At 40.9% G+C, this 27,106-nt stretch overlaps 1 protein-coding gene across 1 annotated transcript in view; it reads right to left on the reverse strand.

Annotated features, from left to right (window-relative positions):
* Positions 1 to 27,106, reverse strand: part of SORCS3 (sortilin related VPS10 domain containing receptor 3) — a 309,066-nt gene that overhangs the window by 97,631 nt on the left and 184,329 nt on the right. The window contains 1 exon segment of the mRNA XM_086616318.1: positions 14,884 to 14,957. Coding sequence (XP_086472444.1) covers positions 14,884 to 14,957 — 74 coding nt within the window.

Here is a 27,106-nt window from a genome sequence, read left to right on the forward strand (position 1 = left end):
TTGGAAACTCATTTTTGCAGGCTGAGATGTCAGACTGAAGGCAATTGTCACTGCTCATGTAAAGAGACAGAGGAAACAGATGGAGACAACTTAGCAGGATGTCGTGCAGTAGGTAAGGGCTAGAAATGGGAAGGAGCAAGGCACATTTATTGTGCAATACTGTGTAAAGGGGGAAGAATACATCCTCTTGCTGCAGGATGATGCCAATTAGTCTGCTGCAAATTTAATTGTATCCTGCCCCAGAAATGAATAAACACTTCTGTGTGGTACCAGGGAGGCAGTGCATGAGACTAACTCATCCAAGCAACGGAAGGGCCAAGTCTATATGGGCAGATGGGATCAGAATCTGGTCCATACAATTCATACTGAACTGATCTGAACCTTTTCACATAGTGCCATTGCTAAATTATACATACCTTTCCAACATGGGCCAACAGCCAAGAGGCTACCTTCTCCATCTGACATGGCATCATGTTTGCCTAGGTATCAATAACTGCAGTTATCTTTGGATGGTCAGAGGGATTCTGTGTATTAATCTGTTATTTACTGCAGTCAGGCTTAAAACTAGATCCATCAGGCATTAACTCTGCACATGTAACAGCCAACGTGCACACAAGCTGCATACACTCTAGGCTGAAAACACGCCATAAACTACCCTAGTTAAGAACGGATACAAACGTTGAACTGTTGGGGGAAAAAATGCACTTATTAAGCACATAAATACAGTACCATCCTCTGTGGCTGAACAGGGGGAGACGCTGCTGTATGGGGTAGGATGTGATGAGACCTCTGAGGAGTTATGGACAAAATCTCTTTGCACAGCATATTTCAAATGAAACTTTGAAAAAGAGCTGGGCAGCAAGATACTGTAAGAAAGCGTCTTAGCCAGATCCCTGGAGTTTTCTATGTCGTTTCCAGTGCTAATTTTCATGATGCTACAATTCTGGACATCCGCAGAAGTAATTGTTGTGAGACTTTGCTTGGAAGATAAATAAAAAAAAAAAAAAAGCCAAGTGTTTATTCTCAGCTAATTTCTTTTCAGCAGAGCCAATCCTTTTTAAAAGGTCCCAATGAATTTTAAGGAGGTGTTCTGCCTGGCATCTCAAAGGAAAAAAACTTCAGTTTTTATATGTATACATGTGTCTGCCTACCTGCATCTCATCTCCACTACCTAGTTAATGTCTAAAACAATTACCTGTAAACTCAGTGGGTTACAAGTCACAAAACTATAAACTTGCTACGCACAGTTGTTCTATGGATACAGCAAGCCAGGAAGAGGAAAGAGGTCCAAATCAATCTTGCCTTGAGGGAAAAGCTGACCTTTAGGCTCAACCATGTCACCAATCACTAGAGAATCCACACAAGACAGCAGGCTCTCCTGCACATAGAAACACTTTTTTCTCTTCCCAGTACATAAAAGAAGATGAGTCTTTATATCACAGAAACTAACTGCAATGGGAAAGAAATGTCACTGAACCTGAAAACACCTTTAAAGGATATTTATCAACAGCAGAGTTGCTGTTGATTAATGTTTTTTTCTTTTCCCTGTATGCTAATACCAAAAAACTAAGAAAGTAAAAATAATTGTGTTTAGTTCTCATTCAGTTAATAAGTCTTAGTCCATTAAAGTCCTCTGGCATCTCTTCCCCAACCTATAATATAAACCCCAATAAACATAGCTGAATTTTTGTGAAACAAACTCCCAAAAGTGCGTGGGTAGAAGGGTGAAGATCCTTACTCACAGTCCTGTCAGGGTTTGAAAGGGCGAGCAGCACAGGCAGGGCATGTGCTGGAGGTGGCATCTTAATTTCCCAGTGGTGCCTGAAATAACTTCTCATGGGGACCAAGACTCATGCAGGGAGCAGATCTGTCAGCCATGTCAAGCCAGCACTCGTAGCGGGTGTGCTCCCAGGTGCAGTCACAGTCCTGCTGCTTACTTACGGACTAAATAAGCTACTCCATGCAGCCTGCTGCTTCTGACTCATCAGGGTACAGATGATCCTGGCTATATAAGAGCAGCCCTGGGGGCTTATCCTAATTGAGTAAGAAGCCTGTTTTTGCCAAGTCCTAGCAGCACCAGCATAAGGATATGGTGGAAGTAATAAAGCATCAGCTCATCAAGTTCAGACATTATTGTCTTGAAGACATCTCAAAGCGTCAGTATATGATATACATCAGCTCTCTGTCCCACATACATCCCACACAGGCAGTGGTGCTTTGAGGAAGGCATTTCTAGAGAGGAAAGAGGAGATTTACCTGGGATTAGAGGTCTGCAAACTTTATGATAGACAAGTTTCAAACATATTCCAATATAAGGGTTTGATTCCGTTTTGCCTTCCGAAGGAAGGGACACTTTTTGCCGGACACTCCTTTTTTAAAAAAAAAAAAACAACTAAAAAATGTAGATATCAAGTCCTTTGAGGAAACAATAAAAGTGTTTTTTGAAAACATTAAAAAATGACACATTTTTAGCTTTTTCTCTTTACTCACCCTTTTCTTCTCCCACCATCCTTCTTTTTTCTTTTGGAATAGGAGAGGAAAAAACAGAAAAATAGAGAAGAAGTGGAAACACAAAAAGCAGAAATGATTGTGTACAGAAGTCATTTTAGTAATCAAAATCTAAGCCAAATTATTGGGGAGGGAGGAAATCTACGTAACCAAAAATCTTTGTTTCCCAATGGAAAATTCAGGAGTAGAACAGTTTGCAGGGAGGTGGGGAGTGGAAGGGTGGGTGGGGTGGAGTGTGCTTTTTTCCAGCTTTTTGGGGAAAAAAAAAAAAAAAAAAAATCAGGGAAATGACATTTTCTAGCCAGCTGTGCTTTGCACAGATCTGTAAAACTCCAACACAGAGATTTTGTTTCTTTTCCAAGACTGATGGCTGGCATATTGAGTGACTTTCATCTCTCTCCCTGCGTTTGGTTTAAAATGAGTTTAATGCCCACTATATTACAAAGTCCAGTTAATTAACGTTTGCCCAGTGCTTGGCTACTCTCCTTTGAAAGTCATATAAACGGGGAATTCTCTAGTATTGCTTTGTTTTTTCAGGAAACATGAATCAGCCTTGTTTCTGACAACTTTAGAAAGGCAAAGTACATGCTCAAAGACACCATCAGCTCAGCCGATCAGTCAGGGACTTTACCGGAGTTGCTGTTTCCCTCTCTGAAAGGGAACGTTTAGAAGACTCATAACATTCCTTTGAGCTTGTCTCCCAGCAAAGCTATCTTAAACATAACCCATTCAAGTAATGTTTTACACCAAAATAAGGATTCTCAGCTCACAGTGTGTTTAATTGCCCTCATTTGTATGAACATTTTCTGACTGGAATTATGACATGCCTGAAACACTAAGGCTCAGTGATTCAGCTATTAACAGAGTTCTAGGCAGAATATAGTGCCTCTGAAAAGCTTCAGAGTGAGAGAATCATTTAATAAACGAATGCAGCAGTAGATGAATAAAAATAAAACTTAAATTGTCCAAAGAGGGGATGCCAGTATGAAACTCAGCACAGGCAAAACGTATAGGATATGCTGATGAGCCCCATATGCCTATGGGCATTGCACATTGTATTAATTAAGGAAGGATGAGCCTCCACGTTCTCCATTGCAGATTATTGTGAAGAATCACCCTGAGATAACATCTAACATTCTGGAAATAAATTTGTGGGTCAGTTCATGCATTTTGGAGAAAGGCAATGCGAAAAACTAGATTTCTGTCACAAACCTTTTGTGACAGTTGTTTCTCTTCATTTCAGATGCTGACCTGAAGAGAACAAACGGCTTATTTCATTCTTTGACTTCTAACTATCAGGCAGGAAAGGAAGAGAGAGAGAGGAAAGAAGAAGGGGAAGGAGGAGAAAGACAGAGAATAAACTACTCTGTTCTGGACCAGCAAGCATAAATGCATCAACGTGTCTCCTTGCCAAAAAAAAATCACACTCAATTAGCTGCTGAGAGCAAGATGCTCATTTGTCCCAACAGCCACAAGAGGAAATGACAAAGAAGCAGGAAACAAAAAGGATTCTGGCAGCAAACAGATATGCAAAGACAGGCTCTGTCTCTAGAAACAGCAAGTCTGCATGACTATGATGGGTAAAAGCAACAGTGACAGGAGGTCTGCAGATCGCCATGTATCTCGTGACAAGACAGGTTTGCACTCAAAACAGAAGCATCCTCACAGACAGAATGGAGAGGAAATTAATAAAATGGCCACAGCCACTTGTAGGTCTCTCCATCACTGGAAGGGTGACACTGTAGTAGGAGAGATCAGAGAAACCACAGGGCTTTTGTGGGTTCTTTTGCTTCAAGTTAGATGGATGCACCAACAATAAGGAGACAAGGCTGCCCAAGGGGCTGAGCACTAGACACACTCCCAGCTCTTCACAACAGCAGAGTCCCAAAGCATCCCCATCCGCAAAGCATCACCCTTTTCAAGTGAGAATGCTCAAGGCAGAACACTGCAGTGGGAGTTTGTGCTACCCACATGTCAAGAAGTAAAGATGTATGGTCAAGCTGTAAGTAAATCAAGAGTTTCTCTTTGTTGGGTTCTTAATCTGTTGTTATAGATGAGCAATAAAAGGAAAGAAATGTACAAGGCCAAATGAAAAGTAATACTCTGCTGTTTTCGAGCCTCGAGGCAAATTCCAAAGTGTCAACGTACTGTTCAAATCTAATGATTTGTAGAAAGAAAAAAAATAATTCTAGAGAAACTACAGAGATCCAGAAATGGCTGTAGGGAGTCACTACTACAGATTGCCCCTAAAATCAATATTATAATGGAACATGTCTCCTTCCCTCAGAGATTTTCAATCAAAACCTGAAAGCCAAAAATATTGTAAGCAAAACCTAAGAATCTTTCTGCACCCTTTGGCCAAAAACTTGGCAGGGCTTTTAGTTTGTTTGTCTTTATTTTTTCCAATAAAAAGTAGGATTTTCTTCTACAGGAAAAAACCCACATCTACAGCAATCAGCTCTGAAGTCTACAGGTATTATTTATTATTTCCTCAGTCCTTGCTGGTAGTCACAGGTCAATGTTTCTCTCTCAAACTCAGCTGCAGAACTTCTGATATTTAACTAACATGGAAATGTGTCCACATCCCATTTTTATTGCCTTTTGCCCAATGGAGGACAATTATCTGAGAGATAATTATAGAGCTATGATAACCACAGCTACCTCCTATTCCAATTAGCTCACTACAAATATGCAAGTAAAACAGCCTCACTCACTGGATTCTCGTCCTTGTTCTGTATACGATCAGCAAGAGACAAGTTACTGAATCAACATTATTTAAAAGAACCTGTAGTGCAGCTAATAAGATACTTCTTCCCGCTCTTACATTCTGATGCAGCTTCGTGCTCACTATGCTTAACAATAGCAGAATTAAACTCATCTCGTTCTACATAGGAGGCTCAGGGGAATGCCAGGGAACGAAAGGATGGGAGTTTCAATTTCTTCTCTTGCCGAGAATGAATTCTGCCTCATATAACTGCTGATGAATTGTCGTTTTAAGAGAGTTTGTTAATTTCCAACAGGCAGAAGGCATAAAGAGAGACCTCCTTATCTTTAATGGATGTTATTGAGCGACACAAATGGCTCACGTTTAAATGAATGCAGAAACATCTTGTCTGTTTTGCCATGATAAGACTGTTCTTTCTGCACAGCATGGGTTCAGCTCCTTCTGTTAAATAAAACAACTGGTTTTGTTCAACTTAATGGCAGGCAAGCTTCCAAAGGTTCAGAGGCTGAAGTAAGTTCAGGGAAATGAACTGGAATTTATCTGGGTCCTTCCTGATTCTTCTTGAGAAAATCTACCTGAAGAGCTTTGGGATATGACTGAAAATCTAGTTTCAAGCAAAAATGGTCCCTGATAGTATTGATGTACTTTCTGAGGATAAATTTTCCATTAGATTGCAACTTTCTCCAATGCAAGAATGCTTCCAGCCACAGCTGCTGTAAAGAAATAAGAGCTATAAGAACCCACACAAAGGTGCATCTCTGGAAACCCAAGCAGGCGATCTGGGATGAGGTCTGGGGCAGCAGGGAGGATGGGTCCAGGAAAGCTGCTCAGCTCCCTGATGTCAGTAGGTGTTTTGCCACCGAACGAAATGGCTGGAAAATTACATCCACAATCAGAGTATGTGAAAACGTTGTTCTTCAACTACTCAGAATAGTGCTGATTTTTAAAGCAACTTCCAAAGATTTCTCTGTGAGTCATCTAAGAGCAAGAAAGGTTCTCTCCCACAATGAAAGTTCACCCATTTGCCCAGAAACACAGATTAGTGTGGTATAGAACAAAGGCCAAAACCTAAGCCAAGTCCCATACAAAAAAAAAAAGAGGGAGGATATTCCTTGCTAGCCAGAGAGCACAAAATACAACGCTACCGTCAGCCTAGCAGCCTTGCTTTTGATTAGCTTTGCCAAGCTATGACAGTATGGGAGATCCCCATACGCCTCAGGGAGATGCATTATTCAACATATTAATTAGAGGGCTGGCTTTCATCACTCTTTCCTACAAAGTATCACAAAAAATTACTCTGGGACTGTTACTGACAGGATGAAATTAATTTGTGTTTGAGTTCACGTGCATCAGGGAGAGACAGAATGAAGTCAGCCCAGGCAGAACGCACGAGCCTGCAGTACGGCATTTAAGGTTGTAACACTGGCCTGGGAGACACAGCGAGAGACTTGGGACATCTTATCCCTCTTGCATGAGGAAGAAACAGATCCTTCCACCATGCATCATCCAGACAGACTTGGCATTGCGATCCAGTCCAGAGATCAATCTTAAGTGGGAGAAATATTCAACAAATTCCTCCTTGGATCTTTCTTACTAGTGGTTTATCTGGTTTGCTCCAGTCTCAGACACTTAGTCATAAAAGAGTGAGGGGGATTTTAAAGTGATCCAAGATTAGCAATGGCAGAAATAAAAGAGACGAGACTCGTCCCTGGGACATAAAGAAACCTGACAGACGAGAGACCAAAGCAAAAGGCTTTTTGATGGCTGAAAGCCCTGACTGCAGTACAATACGTGATATTTAGTGGTAAGCATTAAATTTAAAACCAATGAACAGAAATATTTCTGCCCTTACTTTTCCAGTCTTTAAAAAAAAATAATAAAAAATTCACTGCCAACCACAGTGCATTAAAGTCATAAATATGGCTAGCATCACAAATTGTACTAAAATCACAACAAATCATAAATTCTAAAAGTAAGATAGTATTTATGTAAGGATATCCACAGTTACATTAGTGGAGAAGTCATCCCCCCTTCTGCAAGATATGCTGTGCTTCTCAAACAAAAGGAGGTTAGAAAGAAAAGTTCCTCAAAGGCGACTTATTCCAAAATTACCCTCCTAGAAGGTATACACCACCCATCGAAAGAACTCATTCTGGCTGTGATAGCAGCCAGAATTTCAGAGGTAGTATAGGAATTGTGAGCTTGCTATCATGCAGCTCTTTTCCTCCAGTTCATTTATCTTGTAGTTCATGGATTTTAAAGTATTTTAAATTATTTCCCTTCAAGATCATACACAATCCTCATAGCCGGTATGCTTTTCTTTTCTTCTTGCTGAAAGAGCTTTGAGCTCAAGAAGCCTGATAGCAGGCAGTAAGGAGAGGAGCATCACACAACAGCAAAGTCAAGCAATGAACATCCTTTAGGAGTTCTTCCAACACATCAGCTACTATATAGAGCTTAAATTCATAGTAAAAAGACTAGTTGAATCAAATTTCCTTTGTACTTATGAAGTCATTAGTCAGGAAAAAGTGTGAATATACACCAGAAACCCAAATATCTTTGCTTTCAGTCCCAGATAATCAAGAAAATTTTCTGTAATACTCCTCTAGTAGTGTACTGGGGGTTTTGGCCATCTTCTAGAAAGACGTTTTCCCAGATCCAACTATTTGTGTTAATCTCTTATAAATTACTGGAAAAAAAACAGGGACTGTGCTCAAAAATGGGAATGGTAGTCTGAACATTACACTAATCATAGGCACAAACAGAACGGATGGAGTCTACACAGCCTCTACAAAACAGTCCTGCAGGTTTTCCCAGAGACAGAAAGTGAAGGACTTTCCTTTTCTTAGGGACATTTAGGATTTTATACTCTTAGACATCCATGAAATCTATCACAAAGTCCCTGGAAGAACACTTAGCAATCCATAGGTGAAAAACAGGATAGGATTAAGTTTAAGAAAAAACATGCTCATGGATAAAAACAAAATATAAAACTCGCAAAGGTTTATTGAACTTTCTTGATCCCTCTTGTAAGCTACTGCTCACAGTTATGAAAAAGTATATTATAAGCATACTGAACATCTAATTTGGATATTAGGAACCAATATCTGCTCTGCATGACAAAAGATCAAGATGGCAATAGGAGTCAAGTTATCCAGACATTTTCTTTCAGACTGCACTTTTCCCCCACTTTAATTTTAAAAGCTCATATATTGCAAAATGAGATTTTATTCAAATTTAAAAATCACTTCAAAAAACTTCCAAAAAATGTCAAACATTTCAGGCTGTTCCTTTGTTTAATTTTTTGAGAGAAAACGTTGACATGAATTTTAAAATACCTTTATTGACTTGCAACTTTTTCAACAAAATAAACAGTCTTTCAGCCAATAAAAAGTATCCAACTCTATAGCCAGCTTCCATTTCTATATTTGCCACTGAGTTACTGTGTAATCACAAACTAGTCAGCTACAACCTAATGCTTGGAAACATTAAATATCTATAGTGCCAACTGCATTAACTGCAGGCACACAAAATGAAAAGAAAATCTCTGAAATCTCCCCCAGCTCCCCCACTTGCCCATCTTCTAAATGAAAAGGAGAATAAAATTGGTCTTATTATCATCATGGCATTGTGATCTTTAATTAACTAATGTGACCTTGCAAGGAAATCTTTCAATATATGCCAAGACCTTTTAAGAAGGTCTTATCTCTTCTGAACTCTTATTACAGAACTTGAGACTAGAGTTCGAAAATTTTGTCCACAGTCTAGTACAGTTCATGGTCATGGTGGCTTGAGTAACACATTCTAGATTTATGTTGGCTTTACCCTCTGAGAGAAAAACCTTTCCCAGGTGTTCCCACCCACAGGGCATGGGAAGCAAGCCCCTTAACACAGGCAAATGAGTCATTAGCCCACAGGAGCCTCCAGCAATAGATCCCTCCTCAGTTCTTCATGTGCCATCTATGTGAATAGCCACTGGGTATATGCCACTTACAGTTCATCGATGCTATAAGGTGATGTTACCCATGGCTGCCAAACTGGAATTATTCCTTTTATCAACAGCTCCATGTACAGTATGGTTTTCATTCTGAAAAACTCTAATGCAGGATTACTTAATAGTGAATTTGACGTTTAGGAAACTATGTTTTCTTAACACTAAACTTGGCTGTAAAAAAATCAGGCAATGTTTCCCCAGCACTATGCAATGACACCATCTGGTAGTTAAAGATTAGTGGGATTTACAGGAGAGACAGGCACATATTTGACTAAACATTTCACTGCTGGTAAACTATTCAAGTAAAGGTAACCTTAGCTGTATCTAAAGGCCACTTCTGGAACTGCTGCTGAAACAATTTGTGTAGACCCAAATTGGAACTGGGATTAGGAAATATCAGTGCTGTCACAGAGATGAGGAAATAAAAATAGACACAAACCTCTGCCCAACTGCAGATCCAAACCCAGATCATAACCTTTTGAAACATTGAGGTAAATCCCTTATCTTCTGCTACATTACTCTCAGATATCCAAACTGGCCTCCACTATAGTCTTTATGAAATTCAAACTGCAAATAAATAGAAATACACTGGCTAAATTTTATCACTGTTGCTGTCCAAAATCACAATAAAAAGGACTGAAAACCTTGCCCTCAACAGACAAAATTTGCTGGCTCATACCTCAAACAACTGTGAGAGAAAATTGGATGCACAGTCTCTTCTCTTTTCCAAGTGAAAGCATAGCCTGTTCCCTTCTCCTGATTTTTAATCCCTAGAGCCCAGAACGATTGCGGCTGGCATTCATGGATACCAAAACAAGCAGAAATCTGGTTGGTTATCACAGAAAGAGAAAAAGTAAAATTCTGAGGAGACTCAGTGAGGGAATCAGCAGTGCATTTGAGAACAGGTTGTTATACCAGTTTTCCTATTTGCGAACACAACCATTGCTCCTTGAAGCCAGGCTAGCACACATCCTATTTTCCTCCTCCTGCTGTCTCTCCCGTCTTGCCTTGTTGGTGTTTTCTGCCCAGCTTACATCACTGGTGTGTATTTCAGTGTCTTTTGCTGGCTAGGTTAATCCTGGGCACTGACTTCAGTGCTCCAAAAATCCCCATAGCCATCAGAAATGCTGTGCAGATTTCTCCTTCTCTTCCACACAAATGGGTTTTCCCTGCTTTCCCACTCCCAGGCTTTGACAGAATCACCCAAAGTCCCAAAGAGCATGTTTTAAAAAAAAACAAATGAGAGAGAGAGAGAAGGATAAATGTCTAGATGTATCGGGAAAAAAAAAAAAAAAAAAAAAGAGGAAAACGGTCCCACATCCACCACCTCATATTGTCCAGTGATGACGGGAGGCAGGAAACATGAATGAGTCCTCCAGCAAAGAGCAGCCTGAGGAGACCCTAAGAAAGGGGATGAGTGCCCCAAGGAATATAGCTCTGTCCTCTGCTCAGGAAGGTGATCCCTGTGTTTGCTCAGCAAAAATAGGCAGGGCCTCCAAAGACAGAGGGACAGGGCATGAAACTCACAGCCATTTAGCTGATTATCCAGAAAACACAGATCACCTAGTGGAACTCCACATTTTAAAGAATCAAGCCATAAGATTATAAAAGGACTTAATATGCCACTAAAGCATCTTTTAACTCTCTAACGTCCTTTAGTGCTCTTAATCCATTGCTGTAGCACCTGATATCACAATATTCGAGTGCTTCACCCACTGCATCCAACAAGGAAAAGAAATGCTCTCCTATTCCGGTCTTACCTAGAAGGTAACAAGGCAAAGCCAGCTTGAGTCACACAAGATGACATGGACAAGCTGTGGTCCAACAAAGCGCAGAACAGGATTAGTGAATGCTGACCAAACTGTCCTGGTCACCTGCTTAGTCCTCTTGTCCCACCACAGGACAAGGTAGAGGCAGTAAAGCAACTTAAGGACAATTTGAGTTCCTTGAGTTCTTATCTGAACAGAGACAGCATTTAGTCAGCACAGAACACACCATGTGTTTTACAGACAAGGAAACTTCCCCAACATTTCTACAGTACAAAATATGGACTGATTTTTTTTATATCCCTCCACATGACAGCACAGGTGTCTGAGTTAAAGTGAGAGAAAATGAAGGGGGCCCAGAGGGAGCTGCAGAAATGTGTTTTAAAGGAAAAGAACATTGAGTAGGTCTTTAGCAAACTTTGCACCCATTCTGGTTCCAGTTATCTTGAGCAATTTCAGAGTGATGAGTGATCTGGGAATTTCTGTACCACATTAGCGTAAGCTCCTATTTCCAGCCTTACAAGATCCTAAGTTATTAAAATCTCTGAGGCCAAGGCACGTGGGAGCCAAATTCGAATGCCTGTACTCACATCAAGTAACACGTTCTGTTCAAGCTCTGCCACTGCCATCAGTGGGTGTAGCTAACAGATGAATCACTACTACAGAAGCAGAGATCTCAAATCCTAGTTTTCATAACCGTAAGTGGCCCAGAGGTGAATCTCAGCTCATGTACAGACTTTGAGCGGGCCGCAGGAACTGATGAGAGATGTCTCATGAACTGCGGGACGTGTATCATCCATACGGGATGAGAACACAAAACTACAACCCAGTGATTAGCACCACATCTGGGACTAAGGAAAGAACTTGAAGGCAAGAGCCAGGGTACAAAGCCAGAGATCGAGATTGGAGCTTAGGACTTCAGGTTTGGCCAGTGGAGAGCCATCACAGACACTGCCTGACAGAGCTACAGCAAAATGCAGAGAGTGACTTGTGTGTCCATGACTAACAGAGAGGTCTTGCTTACTCTGCTGGGTGAAAATCCACATCCCAACCTCACGAGTTCTGATGTAATCGTAATTTTCTCATGGCCTTAAAGTCTCTACAGCTGAGCTCTCTCAGGGAAGGTATAATTATTTGGAAAGGTCTCAGAGAGAAAAATAAGACCTCTGCCTGTCAAGCTGACTGATCCCATGAACCAGGTGAAGATTATAGTCTTCACAAGCCCATTCACAGCAGCCTGAGAGATGAAAGTCACACTTTGAAGGCAAAAACATTCAACAAAGGCTGCCCCAGATAAAGTCAGCTGCATTCAAATCAGATGAAGACTGTCCCATTTAATGAAGGATGCTTACCTGAGCCCCTACTAATAAGCAACGCAGACAGCACAAACGAGCAGCTTACCTCTGATTTTGGCATCTCCCTATATTATTTCACCTTTCCTGGAAGTTTTAATTAAGAGGTTGGATAATGTAGTATTTGATGGGCTGAACTCTACAGAGTGGTGGCTCATGTCCCTCTGAAACTTATAGCTATACTCACTTTCTCTCTCTTTCATAGCCTAATAAAAAGAAATAACCAAATTCCCAAGGCTAAAATGTTCCCCTTGCATTTCTTTTTCTGTACACACCTTACAAGCCAGAGCTTCTAAGCCATCACAGTTTGCAGCTTTAAAAAGAAAGAAAGGAAAAAAGAAATCAGATAGCTAAGGGGAGTTATTACGTTCCAAAATTTCAACACCTCTGACCCCTACATTACAAATCAGTTCAAATCTCTCTCACTCTGGGAAAAACCTAATTCACTCCCTTGGAAAGTTTATTGTCAATGGGAATCTACTGTTTCTGAGTGGAATAAAGATTTCTAGGTCTATGCTGTACAAGTTTTAACGACAGAAGACTTCTAAGTTTTCTAAGAGAAAGAGACACTTGAAACAGAGGCTTTATATAATGCAGCATTAAAAACTAGCATTGAAACTACGCAGCCAAAAGACTGCATGAAAAATGAAGTAGATTGTGGAAAACAATATGCAGGTTTGAGCATCAAATGGACAGAGACAAACAGGCAACTTCCTTTAACCTTATTATATAAAAGTAGAAAACAAACCACAACAACACAGCCTCTCCTTTAGGAAGAGGTTCTGCTTTATTCCCAAGACAGCTCAGCCCTTGCACTTTATCCTCTAAGAAAGCCTCTCCCCTAAGCTCAGCTGTGCTATTTGAAAGGTAGGGTACAATTATCCGATAGGACCTGCTATTCTGCTCCACAGAAGGATGCACCTGGAGAGGATCTACACTCACTTTTGTCACGTGCACCTAGCATGAACAGTGAAATCAAAGGATTTTGGATAGCTAAGTCAATCAAACACCTGCCTCCAGAAGCAGGAGAACATAAACACCTTTCCTTCACTATGGAAATGTGAAACAGTAATGTTGTTGGACAAGGTTCTAGATCTTTGATACATTTTGCAGGTCTATGTGATTTGGGAGCCTTACAACTTCCTTTCCTAGATGTTCAAAAACCTTCTTACACTGTCCGAAATTCACAGGCACACTGAGGGAAATCTCCAGACTTGGTGCCAAAAAGCTATGTTTCAAACACGGGAGTCTGAAGCTGTTTAGAGAGACTTGCAGAAGGGCTTAGACAACTTGAAAATCCCATGAGGTGTCTGTCTCCACTACAAGGTGTGGAAATATTGCAAATCCAATCTATGGATATTTTGAGCCTGCATTCCAGGTACTTTTAATGATGCACAAGAATTTCTATGAGAATTTGACTGTAAGAGATATACATCATGCTTTGCAATCGGGAGTCAATCCTTAAGTCATCCAAGTCCTTTTTATTTTTAACCATTCAAAGTAAAATCCTCTGGTTCCTTAATATTATATAATCATAGAATCGTTTAGGTTGGAAAAGACTTTGAAGGTCATCAAGTCCAACCGCTCACCTAACACTGCCAAGACCACCATTAAACCATGTCCCTAAGCACTACATCTATAAATACCTCCAGGGATAGTGATTCAGCCTTAAGGACCAGGCACTTCTTTTAACTCTTCACAGATTCTGTAAATCAGCACTTCTACACATTCATACATACACCATCATCTGGCATGTAGTAAGTATGGTGTTAAGAATCTGATTCAAGCCCCAAATCATAGATTCAACTACAGAAGAACACTGCTAGGTTTTCTCTTTCTCTCTAAAGTCAATTTTTGGGCCTTCACACAGTGGAGAGAAGTTTGGAAAAGTGGTATCTAAAATGGAGGAGCCTGGAGATAGGAACTAAATTTGATTAATCATCTGCTTTTAAGACACTCTCCCAGTTTTGGAGGCTGACACTTGAGAAATGGAAAGGAAGACAGTCATAAAACCAGATTTTTAGCAAACTGTTTGCAAATCCTGGGCTCTCACCAGTCAGTAGAAAGAAACCCGCTCCTCAGAGAGTGATTCAAAACAGAGTCTGAATCATTTTTTTCCCCAATGGTTGCATAAGGAGACTGGTCAGAGTGGCTGGCTCTGCACAAAGACTGTGTTGTAGGCTAAAGAAGCTCTCAGAAGCGTTGGAAAATAGGAGGTTTAATGATCATAGCTTTGTCACTGAAGCACAGGGCAGCTTCTCTGCGTTACTGTAAGTAGATATATAACAAAGAAGCAGGAGATCAAAAGACTTGTACTCACCTGTACAAGACACTACTGTTATCAGACAAGAAAGTGGTACAAACATGGTGACTATAGCATTGCAAATATGTACCATGGACAGATAACGTAACATTGATGATGACCAAAACCAAGAGTATACTTAATGTTCAAGTAAAGCAATCGATTCCTTCAAGTTAGATGCCCTTCTCCCCTCCATGACCTGTCCAAAACAATCAAAGCCTGAGGGCATAACTCACCAGTAAAACCTGTTCGGAGTGACCCGCTCATGCATGAGCTGCCATTTTCTTCCAAAGTCCATGGAGCTGTAGAGCTGAAAGACAGAGAGACAGAAAAAGTCTTTGAGGAAGGACTGCCACTAAATACAGTATTAAAATCAGCTGAGATTAAAGAACAGGAATGCCCTGCACAATTATCGATCAGTCTCACTGCCAGGTAAGACTAATAAGGCAATCTCCTTCCCTCACATTTAACCCATACTGAGCTCATGAGACTCGAAAGCAAGTTGGCTCTTCCAAAACCTTTTTTTGTTCCTGATTTCAGCTGTCAACACATTCACTTCAATTGCCATATGACAAAGCTGGCAGTCCCCCCGCCTTTTTCAGCCTGACAGGAAGCAGGTGATTGATGACATGTAAATTCCTAACATTAAATAGAATGAGACACAAATTAGATTAGTTAACGTGACTATGATGTGGTAGGTAGTGACTCAATACTCAAGGTCATGCTGCGATTCACTTTTATGGCGTGGATTACAACTCACTTCTGTGTGGGGAAGAAAAGGAAATTGCTCCTGATTTATAACTTTGATGTTCAGAACAAGGTCTAAATTTTGAGATAAGTTAGAAATCAATCTACTCATTAGTTAGACATTAAAGATAGTGAAGTAGCTCTTCTTGAAAGCTAAATTTCAATCTAACAATCGTTCTGAGTCTCTCTGGCTCACAAAAGGCTCAGCTGTAACGTAACCAATTTTCCATGAAACTCCAAACTAAGTTTCAGACATAGGTTCACTTCATACGCACTCTGCATAATACCACAAACACCATTCTTTATATAATTAGTTTATCATCCACAATCCACTCACTCATAATCAAAGCATATGTAAGCTCCTTTTCTCCAACTTCGAGCAAGTTTGGTTCTTCAGAAAAAAAAAAATACGCTTTGAGAAATAACTACTCTGCTTTACAACTAGATCACAGAGAAATAAATAGCAAGTGGTGTTTTGAACAGGCTTTCAAATAAATTTAACCTGAAATAAATTCTGGCTTAATAAAACAAGGGTTGACTGGAGGCTAAGGAGGTAGATAACAGAGCTGAGAAACTCAAATGTTTGTAGGTCCTTAATGGGAAAATGATATCATTTGAGTAAAGGTTCTGCATTTGATTTGATTTTGAGTAACTAGATTTACAAATCGGAGGCAGGTCCATGTTCAGATTACAAGGGTTCACAACCTAGTGATGTGTGCTATGGCACAGCTGTGATGGATGCCTAAGTGTGTCTGGGAAGATAAACTATATGTGCTCACATTGAATATTAAACTTTCTTGAATGGGCAGTATCTTTGACCACAGAGATCCAGCAGCCATATCAGAGCTGGACCGTAGAACAATTTACAAAGATGATTGGAAGAGGCTGTTTTAGCAGAGTCCAAATCCTAAGGCAGATGATTAATTCTTACTATGTTTGTACTCAACTACACAACCAAACCACTGTATAGCTAGCAAAAGGAAACTCGAAAACTGAAATTCAGACCCCATTAAGTATCTAATGCAACTGATACATATAAAGACAAGAGAATCAGTCCTTTGCCAATGGGAAGTCCAGTTTCTGCCAATGACAGCTCAAGCTGCCAGCAAATAAATCACATCAGGGAAAAAGAGATGGAAGCAGGTATCCTCCAATCTTTATGTCAAAATGGGCACCAGTTATGTAGACTTCAACCCATCCAATATCACTGGGCTGGTGGTAAGAAATATTAGGAAAGATTTTCTGCCCCATGTTCTTCACGAGATCAGCCCCGATCTGAATGTTCTGACTTGGCAGTATTTCTTTGGCACTGTTGCTAGACAAGGTAAGATACTGAAGTAAAACTCCACGTTGTCTGGGCTTGCTCTGCTTTTCTGCTCAACCAACCACAGTGATAGTCAAAAATTACAGCAGAGAATCCTCTACCCAAAAGGAATTCTTCGTAGATACAAAATAAAGCATTGCTTATCTTTTTTAACTACGGGAGCCAGGAGAAGAAAATTCCTCCTCCAAATTCAAGGATAGGCTTATGAATTCAACATCAAGGCCATACATCAATAAGATAAGTATTTATCCAAACAGCATCACATCCTTCTGAAGCAACATCTGGATTTTTAGAAACAATAATTGAAAATCCACACTCCAAGTGTCAAAACTCTACAGTGCTTGACGTTAGTACGGTGTCTCCAGAAATGTTCTTTGAGTCATTTGACATGGTTTCACACATACAAGGACCTCTGCACACAGACTGAATTACATCAGTTGCATCAAACAGCTTGGCCATCCTTTCCCTTTCCTGACTGACGGTATGACTTGCAGACTGTGCCACGGTGCTGTACAAAACACAGGCTCCAGGCAGCTTAGCCTCAGTTAATTCCCGTTCACAAGCAAGTGCAGGTGGGACTGACATCCTTATTGTATTCTGCAATGGATTAACCATTCTCACCATGAGGGGAAAGGATTAGCAAAATACATCCATTTCCTTAGATTTTCTTTTATCTTTTGCCCCTAGCATTTCCTTTTCTTTTGCAGCTGCATAACAGCAGTAGCTACAGACAGCTCAGTGGCAAGAAGCACAATCTCTTTCTAACTACTCGTCTCTCCCACAGTGTCTCATTCAGAAAGCATCCTTCTTTCTATCAAGTTAAAAACCAGAGACCAGCTACTGAGCACTTTTCTCCTCCTTTTTTTATATTACAGCTCAGACTGACTGATAGCAGAAGGATTAAATTGAACTTACAGCCTTTAGGTGATTTCAGATAAAAAGATATGGAGGATATTATTCAGTTCAAGAACTTTTATTTATTTATTCACTTACTTATACTAGGCGTCCACTTTGAATTTTAACCAGATGATTGAGTCTCAAAGCTGTGTGACAGAACAAATTCCTGAAAGGTCTCTCTGGCCCAGCTCACTTTTAGAGTATTATTTACAGATGTGAATGTAAAGGTTAATGTCAAATTATTAAATAAAACATACAATAAAGAGTTTTCTAGCGTGCATTAAAATTGAATATATATATACATTTTCTATTCATCTCCCTTCATGGGAGAAGAGATGCTTTTAGAAGAGACAACAAATTTAGTGGCAAGTACAGCAGATCTCAATAGAGATTAATTTGTCCTAAGACTGAATACTAAGTGATGGAAAGAAACAAGGTTTGATTGGTGCCAAGATTTTCCCTTTTTAAAGCTCTGCTTCTTTAGTGACGAGGAGTCTCTGTCATTCCCACTTCCCAGAGCACTCCAACACATTGGTTCAAGAGAGATGGACCTCAGTGTATCATGAGGGTGTACTGTGAGGGTATGCCCTTTCTGCAACCTTCTTGTGTTATTTGACCTCTAATGAATGAAAAATTAAGACCATGATGGGTCTTCATGTTTTTATGGGTTGCTCTTGTGCCTTGATGTTGCTAGAGTGGCACACAGAGGACTTGACTCAGGATTGATTCAGAAGCAGGACCCAAAACAGAAGGATAGAGTCTTGGCTTAAGGCAAGGGTGACAAAATTCATTTTTTAACACGAAAATAAAAGCAGAATCCTGCATCTACCACAGAGGTACCTCAGTAAACACAGTCACAGCACCCAGCCGATCCCAGCAACCTCTGCTGAGCAGAAAGTTTCCACAAGCCTCCTGAAAGCTGAGGTGCTTTTGAAAACAAACACACAATGTTCAAATTCCCTACTGAGCCCTTCAGAATGATGTTTATGAATCTTATCTACCCTTGCAGCAGACAACAGGGGTTTTTACTAAGCATGACTTTAGAATTCCTGCTTGCCCTCAGACTGGCGTGCAACACCGCCGCAGGGCAAATGGGATTCAGAAAGATGAAGAGGTTAGCATTGCATGGCAAACAAATATAACTTTTGGATCCAAGAGTAGCTCTGATTTCACACCTGGCTTTGAGGTTAACCCAGCTCAGCAGTACATGTGTAGTCTTTGAGAACGGGCACTGATCAAAATCTGTCCATGCTTAAGGAGCCTACTTAGAATTACTATTAAAAAAAGAAAAGGTTGTACATCAAGAAGGTAAATAGCAAATGTTTATCCAAACAGCATCACAATGCTCCACACTCAAGGACTGTAGCACCAGACATATCACATCCACCAAACACAGTCCTATGTTTTACCAAGAACGCATAATCTGTGAGGAAAGACCTTGGCAGCCCAAGTGATACACAACTTTATTTCACCACAGGCTAAAACCTTAACTCATGTTTGCCTGCTCAGCACAACTCTGAATCATAGGGCTATTACATTCTACAGGCAGAATGCTGCTTCTTCAAACTCTAAGAACACTTGCAACATTTTATTTAACACCAGCATTGTTTCCAACATAAGCAGAAAGCCCTTAAAGAGGGAACCTTATATCCCTGGTGTTAGATTCTATGCCACAAACATGTGCAACACACCAGAAACGCAGTCGGAACTACAGAGCTGGAAAGGAAGAAGTTATACACATACACATGCACACAGTGTTGGATATGAAGAATATCTCCGTTCTGTTGCAATTCTCCAGAACAAATTCTCAGGGCAGCACATCCTGCTGGCTTTCTTGGATGATCTTGTTTGGGGCTGGGGTAATTTGTTTGGGGTGTTTTGTTTATCTTCTCAATGAGAGCTAGCAAAAAAATACAACAGGATGATTTTGCTCAATAAGTCAAGTTTCTCAGAACCGGAGCAGCATGAGAAACTGGCCTGTTTAAACTTCACTTATGGAGAGAGGTGAGAAGAACAAGCAATGAAGGAAATGGAAAAACATGGAAATCACAGGAAGACATTCAACCCCCTGATGTTAGTCACTGATATCCGAGCTAGTCACCAAGGGTCAGTTTCAGACAGGCAAGAAACAGGCTTGAAACGGATACTTCTAAAGCACAATTCCTATACTGAGACACACTTCTACAACTGGTTATTATTCATGTCTTAGAAGCCTCCATTTCACTCCATAGACACTAAAAGAAGTCTACAGTGACTGGTGCATAGGGAGGTAACGCCCCCGCAGACAGATGATGTAGGTGAGATGGAACTCATGTTAGGTTCTCTGTTCCTAGGTTGACCTGTCTGGTCTTCACGGGGGAAGCAGGCAGAAGGCTGAAGGTTCAGCACGTGCTGAAGAAAGGCCAAGCACACAATAGCCTGGGTACGCTTTACCACAGAAAGAGGAACTCTGAAGATGTCGCGTATAGATTGAGAAGCAATAGACAACAAACTGGAGAAGTTCAGAGAGCTTTGATATTTATAGACTTTCTTGTTCAAACACAGAAAAAGAATTAGGGCATCAGGAACATACATAAAAAGCTCACATCCAAATAAAATCAAATACTCTTTCTTGGTATGAAATCAGGTCTATTGGCCTGAGCAAACATCTGGAGAGAATCTCTATAGTTTTCTGTCTGCCAAGCAACCCTGGAGTGAATTTGGAGCTTGCAAATAACGGTGTCAGATAAAGTGAGGAAGAACAGCTGGACTATATGTACCTAAAGGAACAATTTATTTATTACACACAAAATTATACTTCCCCCAGACAATACACCCACCTGATGACTAAAAGATGTATTCATATTATTCCAGCAGGGTGAGTGGTAATTACTGGGCAGCAGCTGACACATGGTAACATGATAGAAGAGGAGGGGCAGACTAGCCTGGCCTGCCATGTCCTCAGAAGAGCACAATCCCAAGCAGTAGCTGGATTGCTTAAATGAAAAGATGGCTCTGATCCCAGAAAAGCACAAAAGCAAACTAACACCACCTCAGCCAGAGCTGGTGGGAAAAATCTACAAGATGCGTGGAAAGCTCCTGCCAAAAAAAATCAAACTGGGACAAAAGAAAAATAAAATTAGGTCAACATTTCTGTAGGAAATTGAACTGCATGCAAGAGGTTTGCAAAGAGTAACTTGGAAAAGCAAGTCTGTTGCAGGGTCTTAGATCTTCTCTACAGAGGGAAAATGTCCACAATCATTGGAAGAAAAATTAGAGATGTAGAAACTAAGAAAAAGTAAACCACCCAGAAAATTGTAAGGTGTATCTTTTCTCTACACTTCCATGTTACACATGAAATTGCAAAAGGAGAAGAAAGTGCCACCATCAACATGTCAGAAAGTTCATTCCTAGAAGGAAAATGAACTGGAGGAAAAACTCACAATACTTTTCATCCTTAAGAGTACAGAACAGAGAAGCCACGTCTGACAACTGCCAGAGACAACTCATCACATGGAAGAAGAGCCATGTGCAACAAATTCAAACTGCAGTGAAAATGTTTCAGGAGATGAAATATTCAACATTTTTTCTAAAGTCATACTGAGCAGTTGAGCACTGCACGAGAAACATTTTGCAAGATCTTGGAACGATATTCTGTATAAAATAAATAGATGGTCTTCACTCACTGCAAAGAAAGATCTTTTTTCCACAACTAAAATTAGACATAGGAAGGATTTAATAATGCTGCCCTTACTTAGCAAAAAAAAAAAAGAACACAGAAAACCAAAGAAGTCTGCACTGTAGGATAAAACTGCTCCAGCAAGTGAAAGGATGTGAATAATAATTGCATTTGTCCCTATTATATTTCTTTCATTTGACTCTAAAATAACACCTTCCCCTACTCAACCACTGTAAGACTACTCCTGACAGTCCGATCCATCTAGTTACCATGCTCTCCACTAGTTGAATTTAGCACAGAAATTCCAAGCTGCCAAAGTATTCTTTCTTTTTTGCTGTTTCATTGTTTCATCATTTGAAAATGGTGTCTCTTTCCTTCAGCTCCAGCTGAATCCCTGAGACACTAGCTCCTCATTCATAAAAATAGTAATCAGATCCCCAAAACCTTAAAGAATTCAAGTTGGGATAGTAAACTCCCAAACAGCCAAGACTGTCTCAAAGATTTCCAACCAATATCCACAACACACAAGCAATTTCCCCTTAATTTTTCTATTTGAGATGTCAAAAAAATCATGATTTTCCTCATTCTTGTAGCCCCACATGCTAAATCCACTTGTGGAAATCCCCTACAACAATCCTGCAGCCATCAGTTGCCCTCAGGCATGATGTGCCTTTGGAAGTAGAGCAGACTGCAAAGCCTCATCAGAGCAGAGCAACACAAGAAAGACAACAGAATCGAGAAGAATTGGATAAGCAGACAGACATGACAGATTTAGTGTAGCCATGGAGACAGTAGTTGGTACTACAGAAACATACTACTTTCTATATCACATCTTCAATCTTACCTTCCTTACGTACATTCCATCCCTCCCATTTTAAGGACAGATGGATACCTCCACCTTCCACAGCACCAGTATAATGTTTAAGCTGTCTGGTCTATGCAGCCCCCTTTCTCAGGTTCTCACGTGAGGCAGGGCATGTTACTTGCAGCATAATAGGGACAGGACTCATGTCTAACATGTTTCAACTGGGAGGCTGAAATCGGGTTAGGAGCAATCCTTGCCATAGAAGGGGCTTTATCACTCACAGTAGGAATGGCTGCATTCAAGGAAAGATTCAGGGCCTTCCTCCAATTTCTCTGTTCCACCATTGCCCTCAGTCTGGGCCTTAGTAAGACACCTCTGGAGTGTGAAGCAGCTACCATCAGAGGACATTAAGGGCTCATGTCACCTTCAAGCTGATGATCAACTCAAGAACAATGGTATCATCTACGCTTGTTCTTTCCACCTCCTCCCAGGGAAATACCAGTCCTTGTCACCTTGCTCTTCTGAGGCTCCAGAGGAATCAAGATCTGAAGCTTGGAAATGCTTCTGGACCTTTAGAGAAGGGAAAGAAGAGCTTCTTACTCTCTTCGCTTGCCACAAGCTGCTGGAAATCACAATTCAGGTAAGGCATCCTTGTCAGCTCCACACTGAAGAACCTAAAAATAAATCCTGTTTCTTGAGACAAAAGATTTGTGTAACAGCTGGTGGAGCTGAGCTTACAAGAAAGAAGTCTATCAGCACCATATTTATGGGCTTTGTTTACACAGAGTTGTAAAAACTAGTAATTGTAATGAAAACAAATGGACCAGTTTATCTCTCTGCTTTGATTTCCTTTCCAGGTGATTAAAGGCTGCATCAAGACATCTCATTATAGCCCAGAGTTCTTCTCTAGCATGGTATAGCCAGATTGTCTTAGACACGGAAAGAGAGCGTGTCCACAGACTGCAGCATCTCTGAGACTCACCAGAGCTGCTCATATCCCTACAGGCGTTGAAGAGTAGAAGGGGCCCTGGAAACAGATTATTTTGATGAGAAACTAGTCAACAGAAATTAAATACTAAATGCACTTCCATCATCTGCCGTATACAGAGAGGAAAAAAAAAAAAAACATACACAAAGTTGGGAACTTCTCTTTGCACTTTAAAAACTAATACTGAAATATTTCACATGCTGGCTGGCCAAAGTAGATCTTCAGACAAAAAAACCTCAAACTACACCCCACTATTATAAGACACTGGTCAGGGATCTTTTGCACAAAGCCCAAACACTTTGGAAATGTTTGACTTCATGCTGTAATTGCATAGCTCAACTTAGACCTGGTTTATAAAGAAAAAAGGCAGGTTAAGACAATGCACTGATGTCATGTTTTACAGTTAAAAGAAATGCTTTCACCTGATGGGCCCATTCACAGCAGTGCAGTTTGCTTAAACCTGGTGCTCGAAGCAAGACTTTTCTCTCTCTGCTTCTCCACTTCATCCCCAGGAAAAGAGGAAAGTGGATTAAACTGGTGAAAAAAAAAAGTTCACTCAAAACCCTTCACATTTCAATTTCCATTAAGCCTAATTGGTACTGAGCATACTCAGCCAAAAAATTTGCCATTTCTGCAGAGAGCACAGCATATCTTTTGGTCTTCTACTGCTTGACTGGTTTGTAGTGGAACAAGAATCCAGATAGAGCTGCAACAGGAGCAGTGACATAAATGAGTATCACTGAAGAAGTTACGGCGTGTTTCAGTCCTGGGTGAAAAACAGCCTCTCTTCTTCCTGTTTCTTCTTAAACTGAAAATCTGGGGAAAAACATGTTCACTTTGGTCAATCAAAACACATTTCAATCACTTCTAAATAATTTAGCTTTAGCATCTTGCAAAAGGTACTATAAATAGATATGCCATTTTGAGAGAAGGCTAACTTTTTTGATTGCTTGTTTATTCCTTTCTTCATGACATTTTAACCACTTTAATATCAGCTCTGGAGTCTGGGGGAGGGCTAAAGTTGAGCAATATGTTGCCACTCACCCCCTGCTGATGAGTGTTTTGTTAACAAGCCTTATTAAAAACTAAATACATAAAAGGGGAAAAACCCCAGAAACCAAAAAACCCTACTTCCAAAGCCTGAGAACAGATTGAGACATAACAGACAAGGCTTAAGTAACGTGCCATGCAGGAGGACAGTTTCCCACATGAGTGACACAGAGCAGAGAGCAAGATTAGACACAGAATGGGGATGCAAGGATGCAGAACTGGGAAAGGAGGGACAATACTGGGACTGTGAAGAGATCAGAATGGGATGGAGGTGGCAGAACCGCCACCTACTACCAGGCTCTACAAGGTGCACCAGGAGATATCTTTACCAGTATTTCTTCCACTGGCATCCAACAGGCTCAGCCAGAGGCAGAGGGCTGCAGGCTGCTCTTGTCATCCCCGGCTGCTGCTTCACCCCCTTTTTCTCTAGGATCAGCTCTTTAACAGTGACAAAAGACTGAATCAGCTCTAATGGCTGGTGACTTTTCTTCCTCTAAGCCAGGCCAGTCCTTTTGCCCCACTTCTTCCAGCTTGAAAACCATTAGGTGGTGTTTGATCCAAGATCTGTGCTAGATGGATTCACCAACGATGTGGATATAACCAATGGGGCCGTACAGGTCAGCCTGTGCCAGGGAGCTCTGTGTCCTCTCAACCCAAGAGGAAAATCTCTTTTGCTCCTGGGGGCTCCGCACTGCAGCCCTTTAGCAGCCCCTTCTTACACTCCATCAATGCTTATGCTCCAAAAGTTTAACAATAAGGGGAAATAAATGGAAACCACACATCTAATGGGAAGATTTTTCATTCAAATATGCTTTGTTGTGTGATATATGCCTTTAATTACAGTGCAAGTGTCTGGGTACATTCGTTGCAATTACAGACCAATCTTTCATGTTTATTGAGCAGAAGACTACAACAGGCAAAGCAGGAAAGTCTCGGACATTAGCCAGAGCAGGACACAGAGCTACAATTGCACACCTGGCTCTTCCTCCTCTTCTTTTATAAACCCTATGACACTATCTATAGGGTAACCTCTATATTATGCAGAACAGGATGTAATGGAAAAGGGCTTTTTTTCAGACCAGTGAAAGAAAGATTACACATCACCAAAGCACCTGTCAAATTCATATAAGATTTTGCTGAGTTACTTCTTTATGTTGAAAAAACAACATTTCTGGAAGCGCATACATGGGCATTAATGAAAAGAGTTTGAAACTGCAGTCAGACATAATGCATTCAGAATAGCATTTATTCTGAGATGTAATTGTAGCTCATCTAAAAAATTTCACATGGCTTGAAAGAAATAAATATTAATTTGGGCTCAAGCAGAAAGTGACACTTTGGCAAAATAAAAGCTACTTATTTTGCTCCAGATTAAATCTTATGTTATTTAACACACACACCCCCCGCTGTCACCCAATTCAGCTTCAGTTTTCCATTCATCAGCATTTTCACAGGCAAGGGAGGATACTCAAGACAGTTCTCAAGTTATAACACCCAACACCCTGAATCTAATCTAGGTCACACAGGTGAAAATTCTGTAAAACAAAGCTGCTCCCACTTCCTGGCAGAGAGTAGGTGTCCACCCTCCTCACACAGTTCTCATCTCACCAGCTGAAGAGCAGCAAACTTCACAGGTGCTTAAGACCTGCACCCCACTTCACAGTGGTGTTGTACAACTCGATTTCTTCACAAAGTCAGAGCAATCTCACTAACTGTCCACATTCTTCTACCCTATTCACCCTACAAGGACACTGTGCCCCTTCAGCCTGAGGCCATGGGTTCTGTCAGGGATTTATGATGCAAAGAAGAGATTGCTGCAAAATGTTTAGTGACTAAATCACACCTTTCCTAAGAGAGGAACTCTGCCAGGATCTTACCAGATTTCAAAAGCTTACAAGTAGCTCTTGTCATCTATAGGAAAAGTGAGAGAACAGCAGCACTACACTGGCCCGTTGTGCCAAGCACATTTCCTATAAGCACCCAAAATCAGGGTGAGCAAAGGTTGAACTATACAAAAGATAAACTTTCTAGTGATTGAGGAAGCTTGTGGCTGGGCACTGAATAAATACAGGCTGCTCCAATTAATCCCATTCTGATCCCACTCTGCTGCCAGCGACGCCTGCAGCCTCCCTGCATACACACAGGATAACAAAGCTGTGACGCTGGAGGGTTTTGCTCTGCTCAGTGGCATTAGCACATCAGCCCAGCAGGTTCACAAGCCAGCGCTGGGCATTCAGAGCAGCTAAACACTTTGCTCTCCATGGCAGAGGTTTCACTGGGTCTGAGGCAAAGATGCATACACGAAGAAATGCATCACAGGCACCAGATAACTTGGAGGAAAGTCGGGAAAAGGCAACAACAGAAGTGATCCAAGGAGAGAGATTCCAAGAGGTGAACATGCAGAATTTCTCCAGGGATTGTAAAAAGGAAGCACAGAATTGTCTACTTGTATGTAAATGGATAACACCAAGGAAACAGGAAGCTTTGAAGGCTGGCACAGGCAAGAAGGCAGAGACAGACATTTCTAATCCTTAGAGATCCTTCCTAAGATAGTTCAATACAAGCATTGCAAATACTAATTTTCAATAATTTCCTTTCCATTTTATTGCTGGTGTCTATTACTTCGCATGGCAGTGTAGTATGCAAAAGGGCCAAGGGGCCATATTCTCACATCTGCCTGTTAGGAGATCCGTAAGTCAGGAAAGATGGCACAACTGGCATTTCAACTGCGTTTAGTCCAGGCCCGTTCTGCTTCTTGGGCTTTATAGCAGGCATTTATAGGCTGCCACAATTCACCACGCTACCTCCAACAGTTTTGGTCATGGATATGTCCCCGATGTCATCCTGAAAGGCTTCTTGGAAGCTACAGCGGATGAATGGGCACTGCTAGGAAGTGCACTAGAAGGAATCCCTCTCTGGACAATTCTGGTCCCCACACACAGCCTATGCTCTACACTGCCTGGGACCAGGGGCAGATACTGGACCAAACC

The sequence above is a fragment of the Tauraco erythrolophus genome, chromosome 9 (assembly GCF_009769465.1).
Source record: "Tauraco erythrolophus isolate bTauEry1 chromosome 9, bTauEry1.pri, whole genome shotgun sequence".
Classification (NCBI taxonomy): Eukaryota; Metazoa; Chordata; class Aves; order Musophagiformes; family Musophagidae; genus Tauraco; species Tauraco erythrolophus.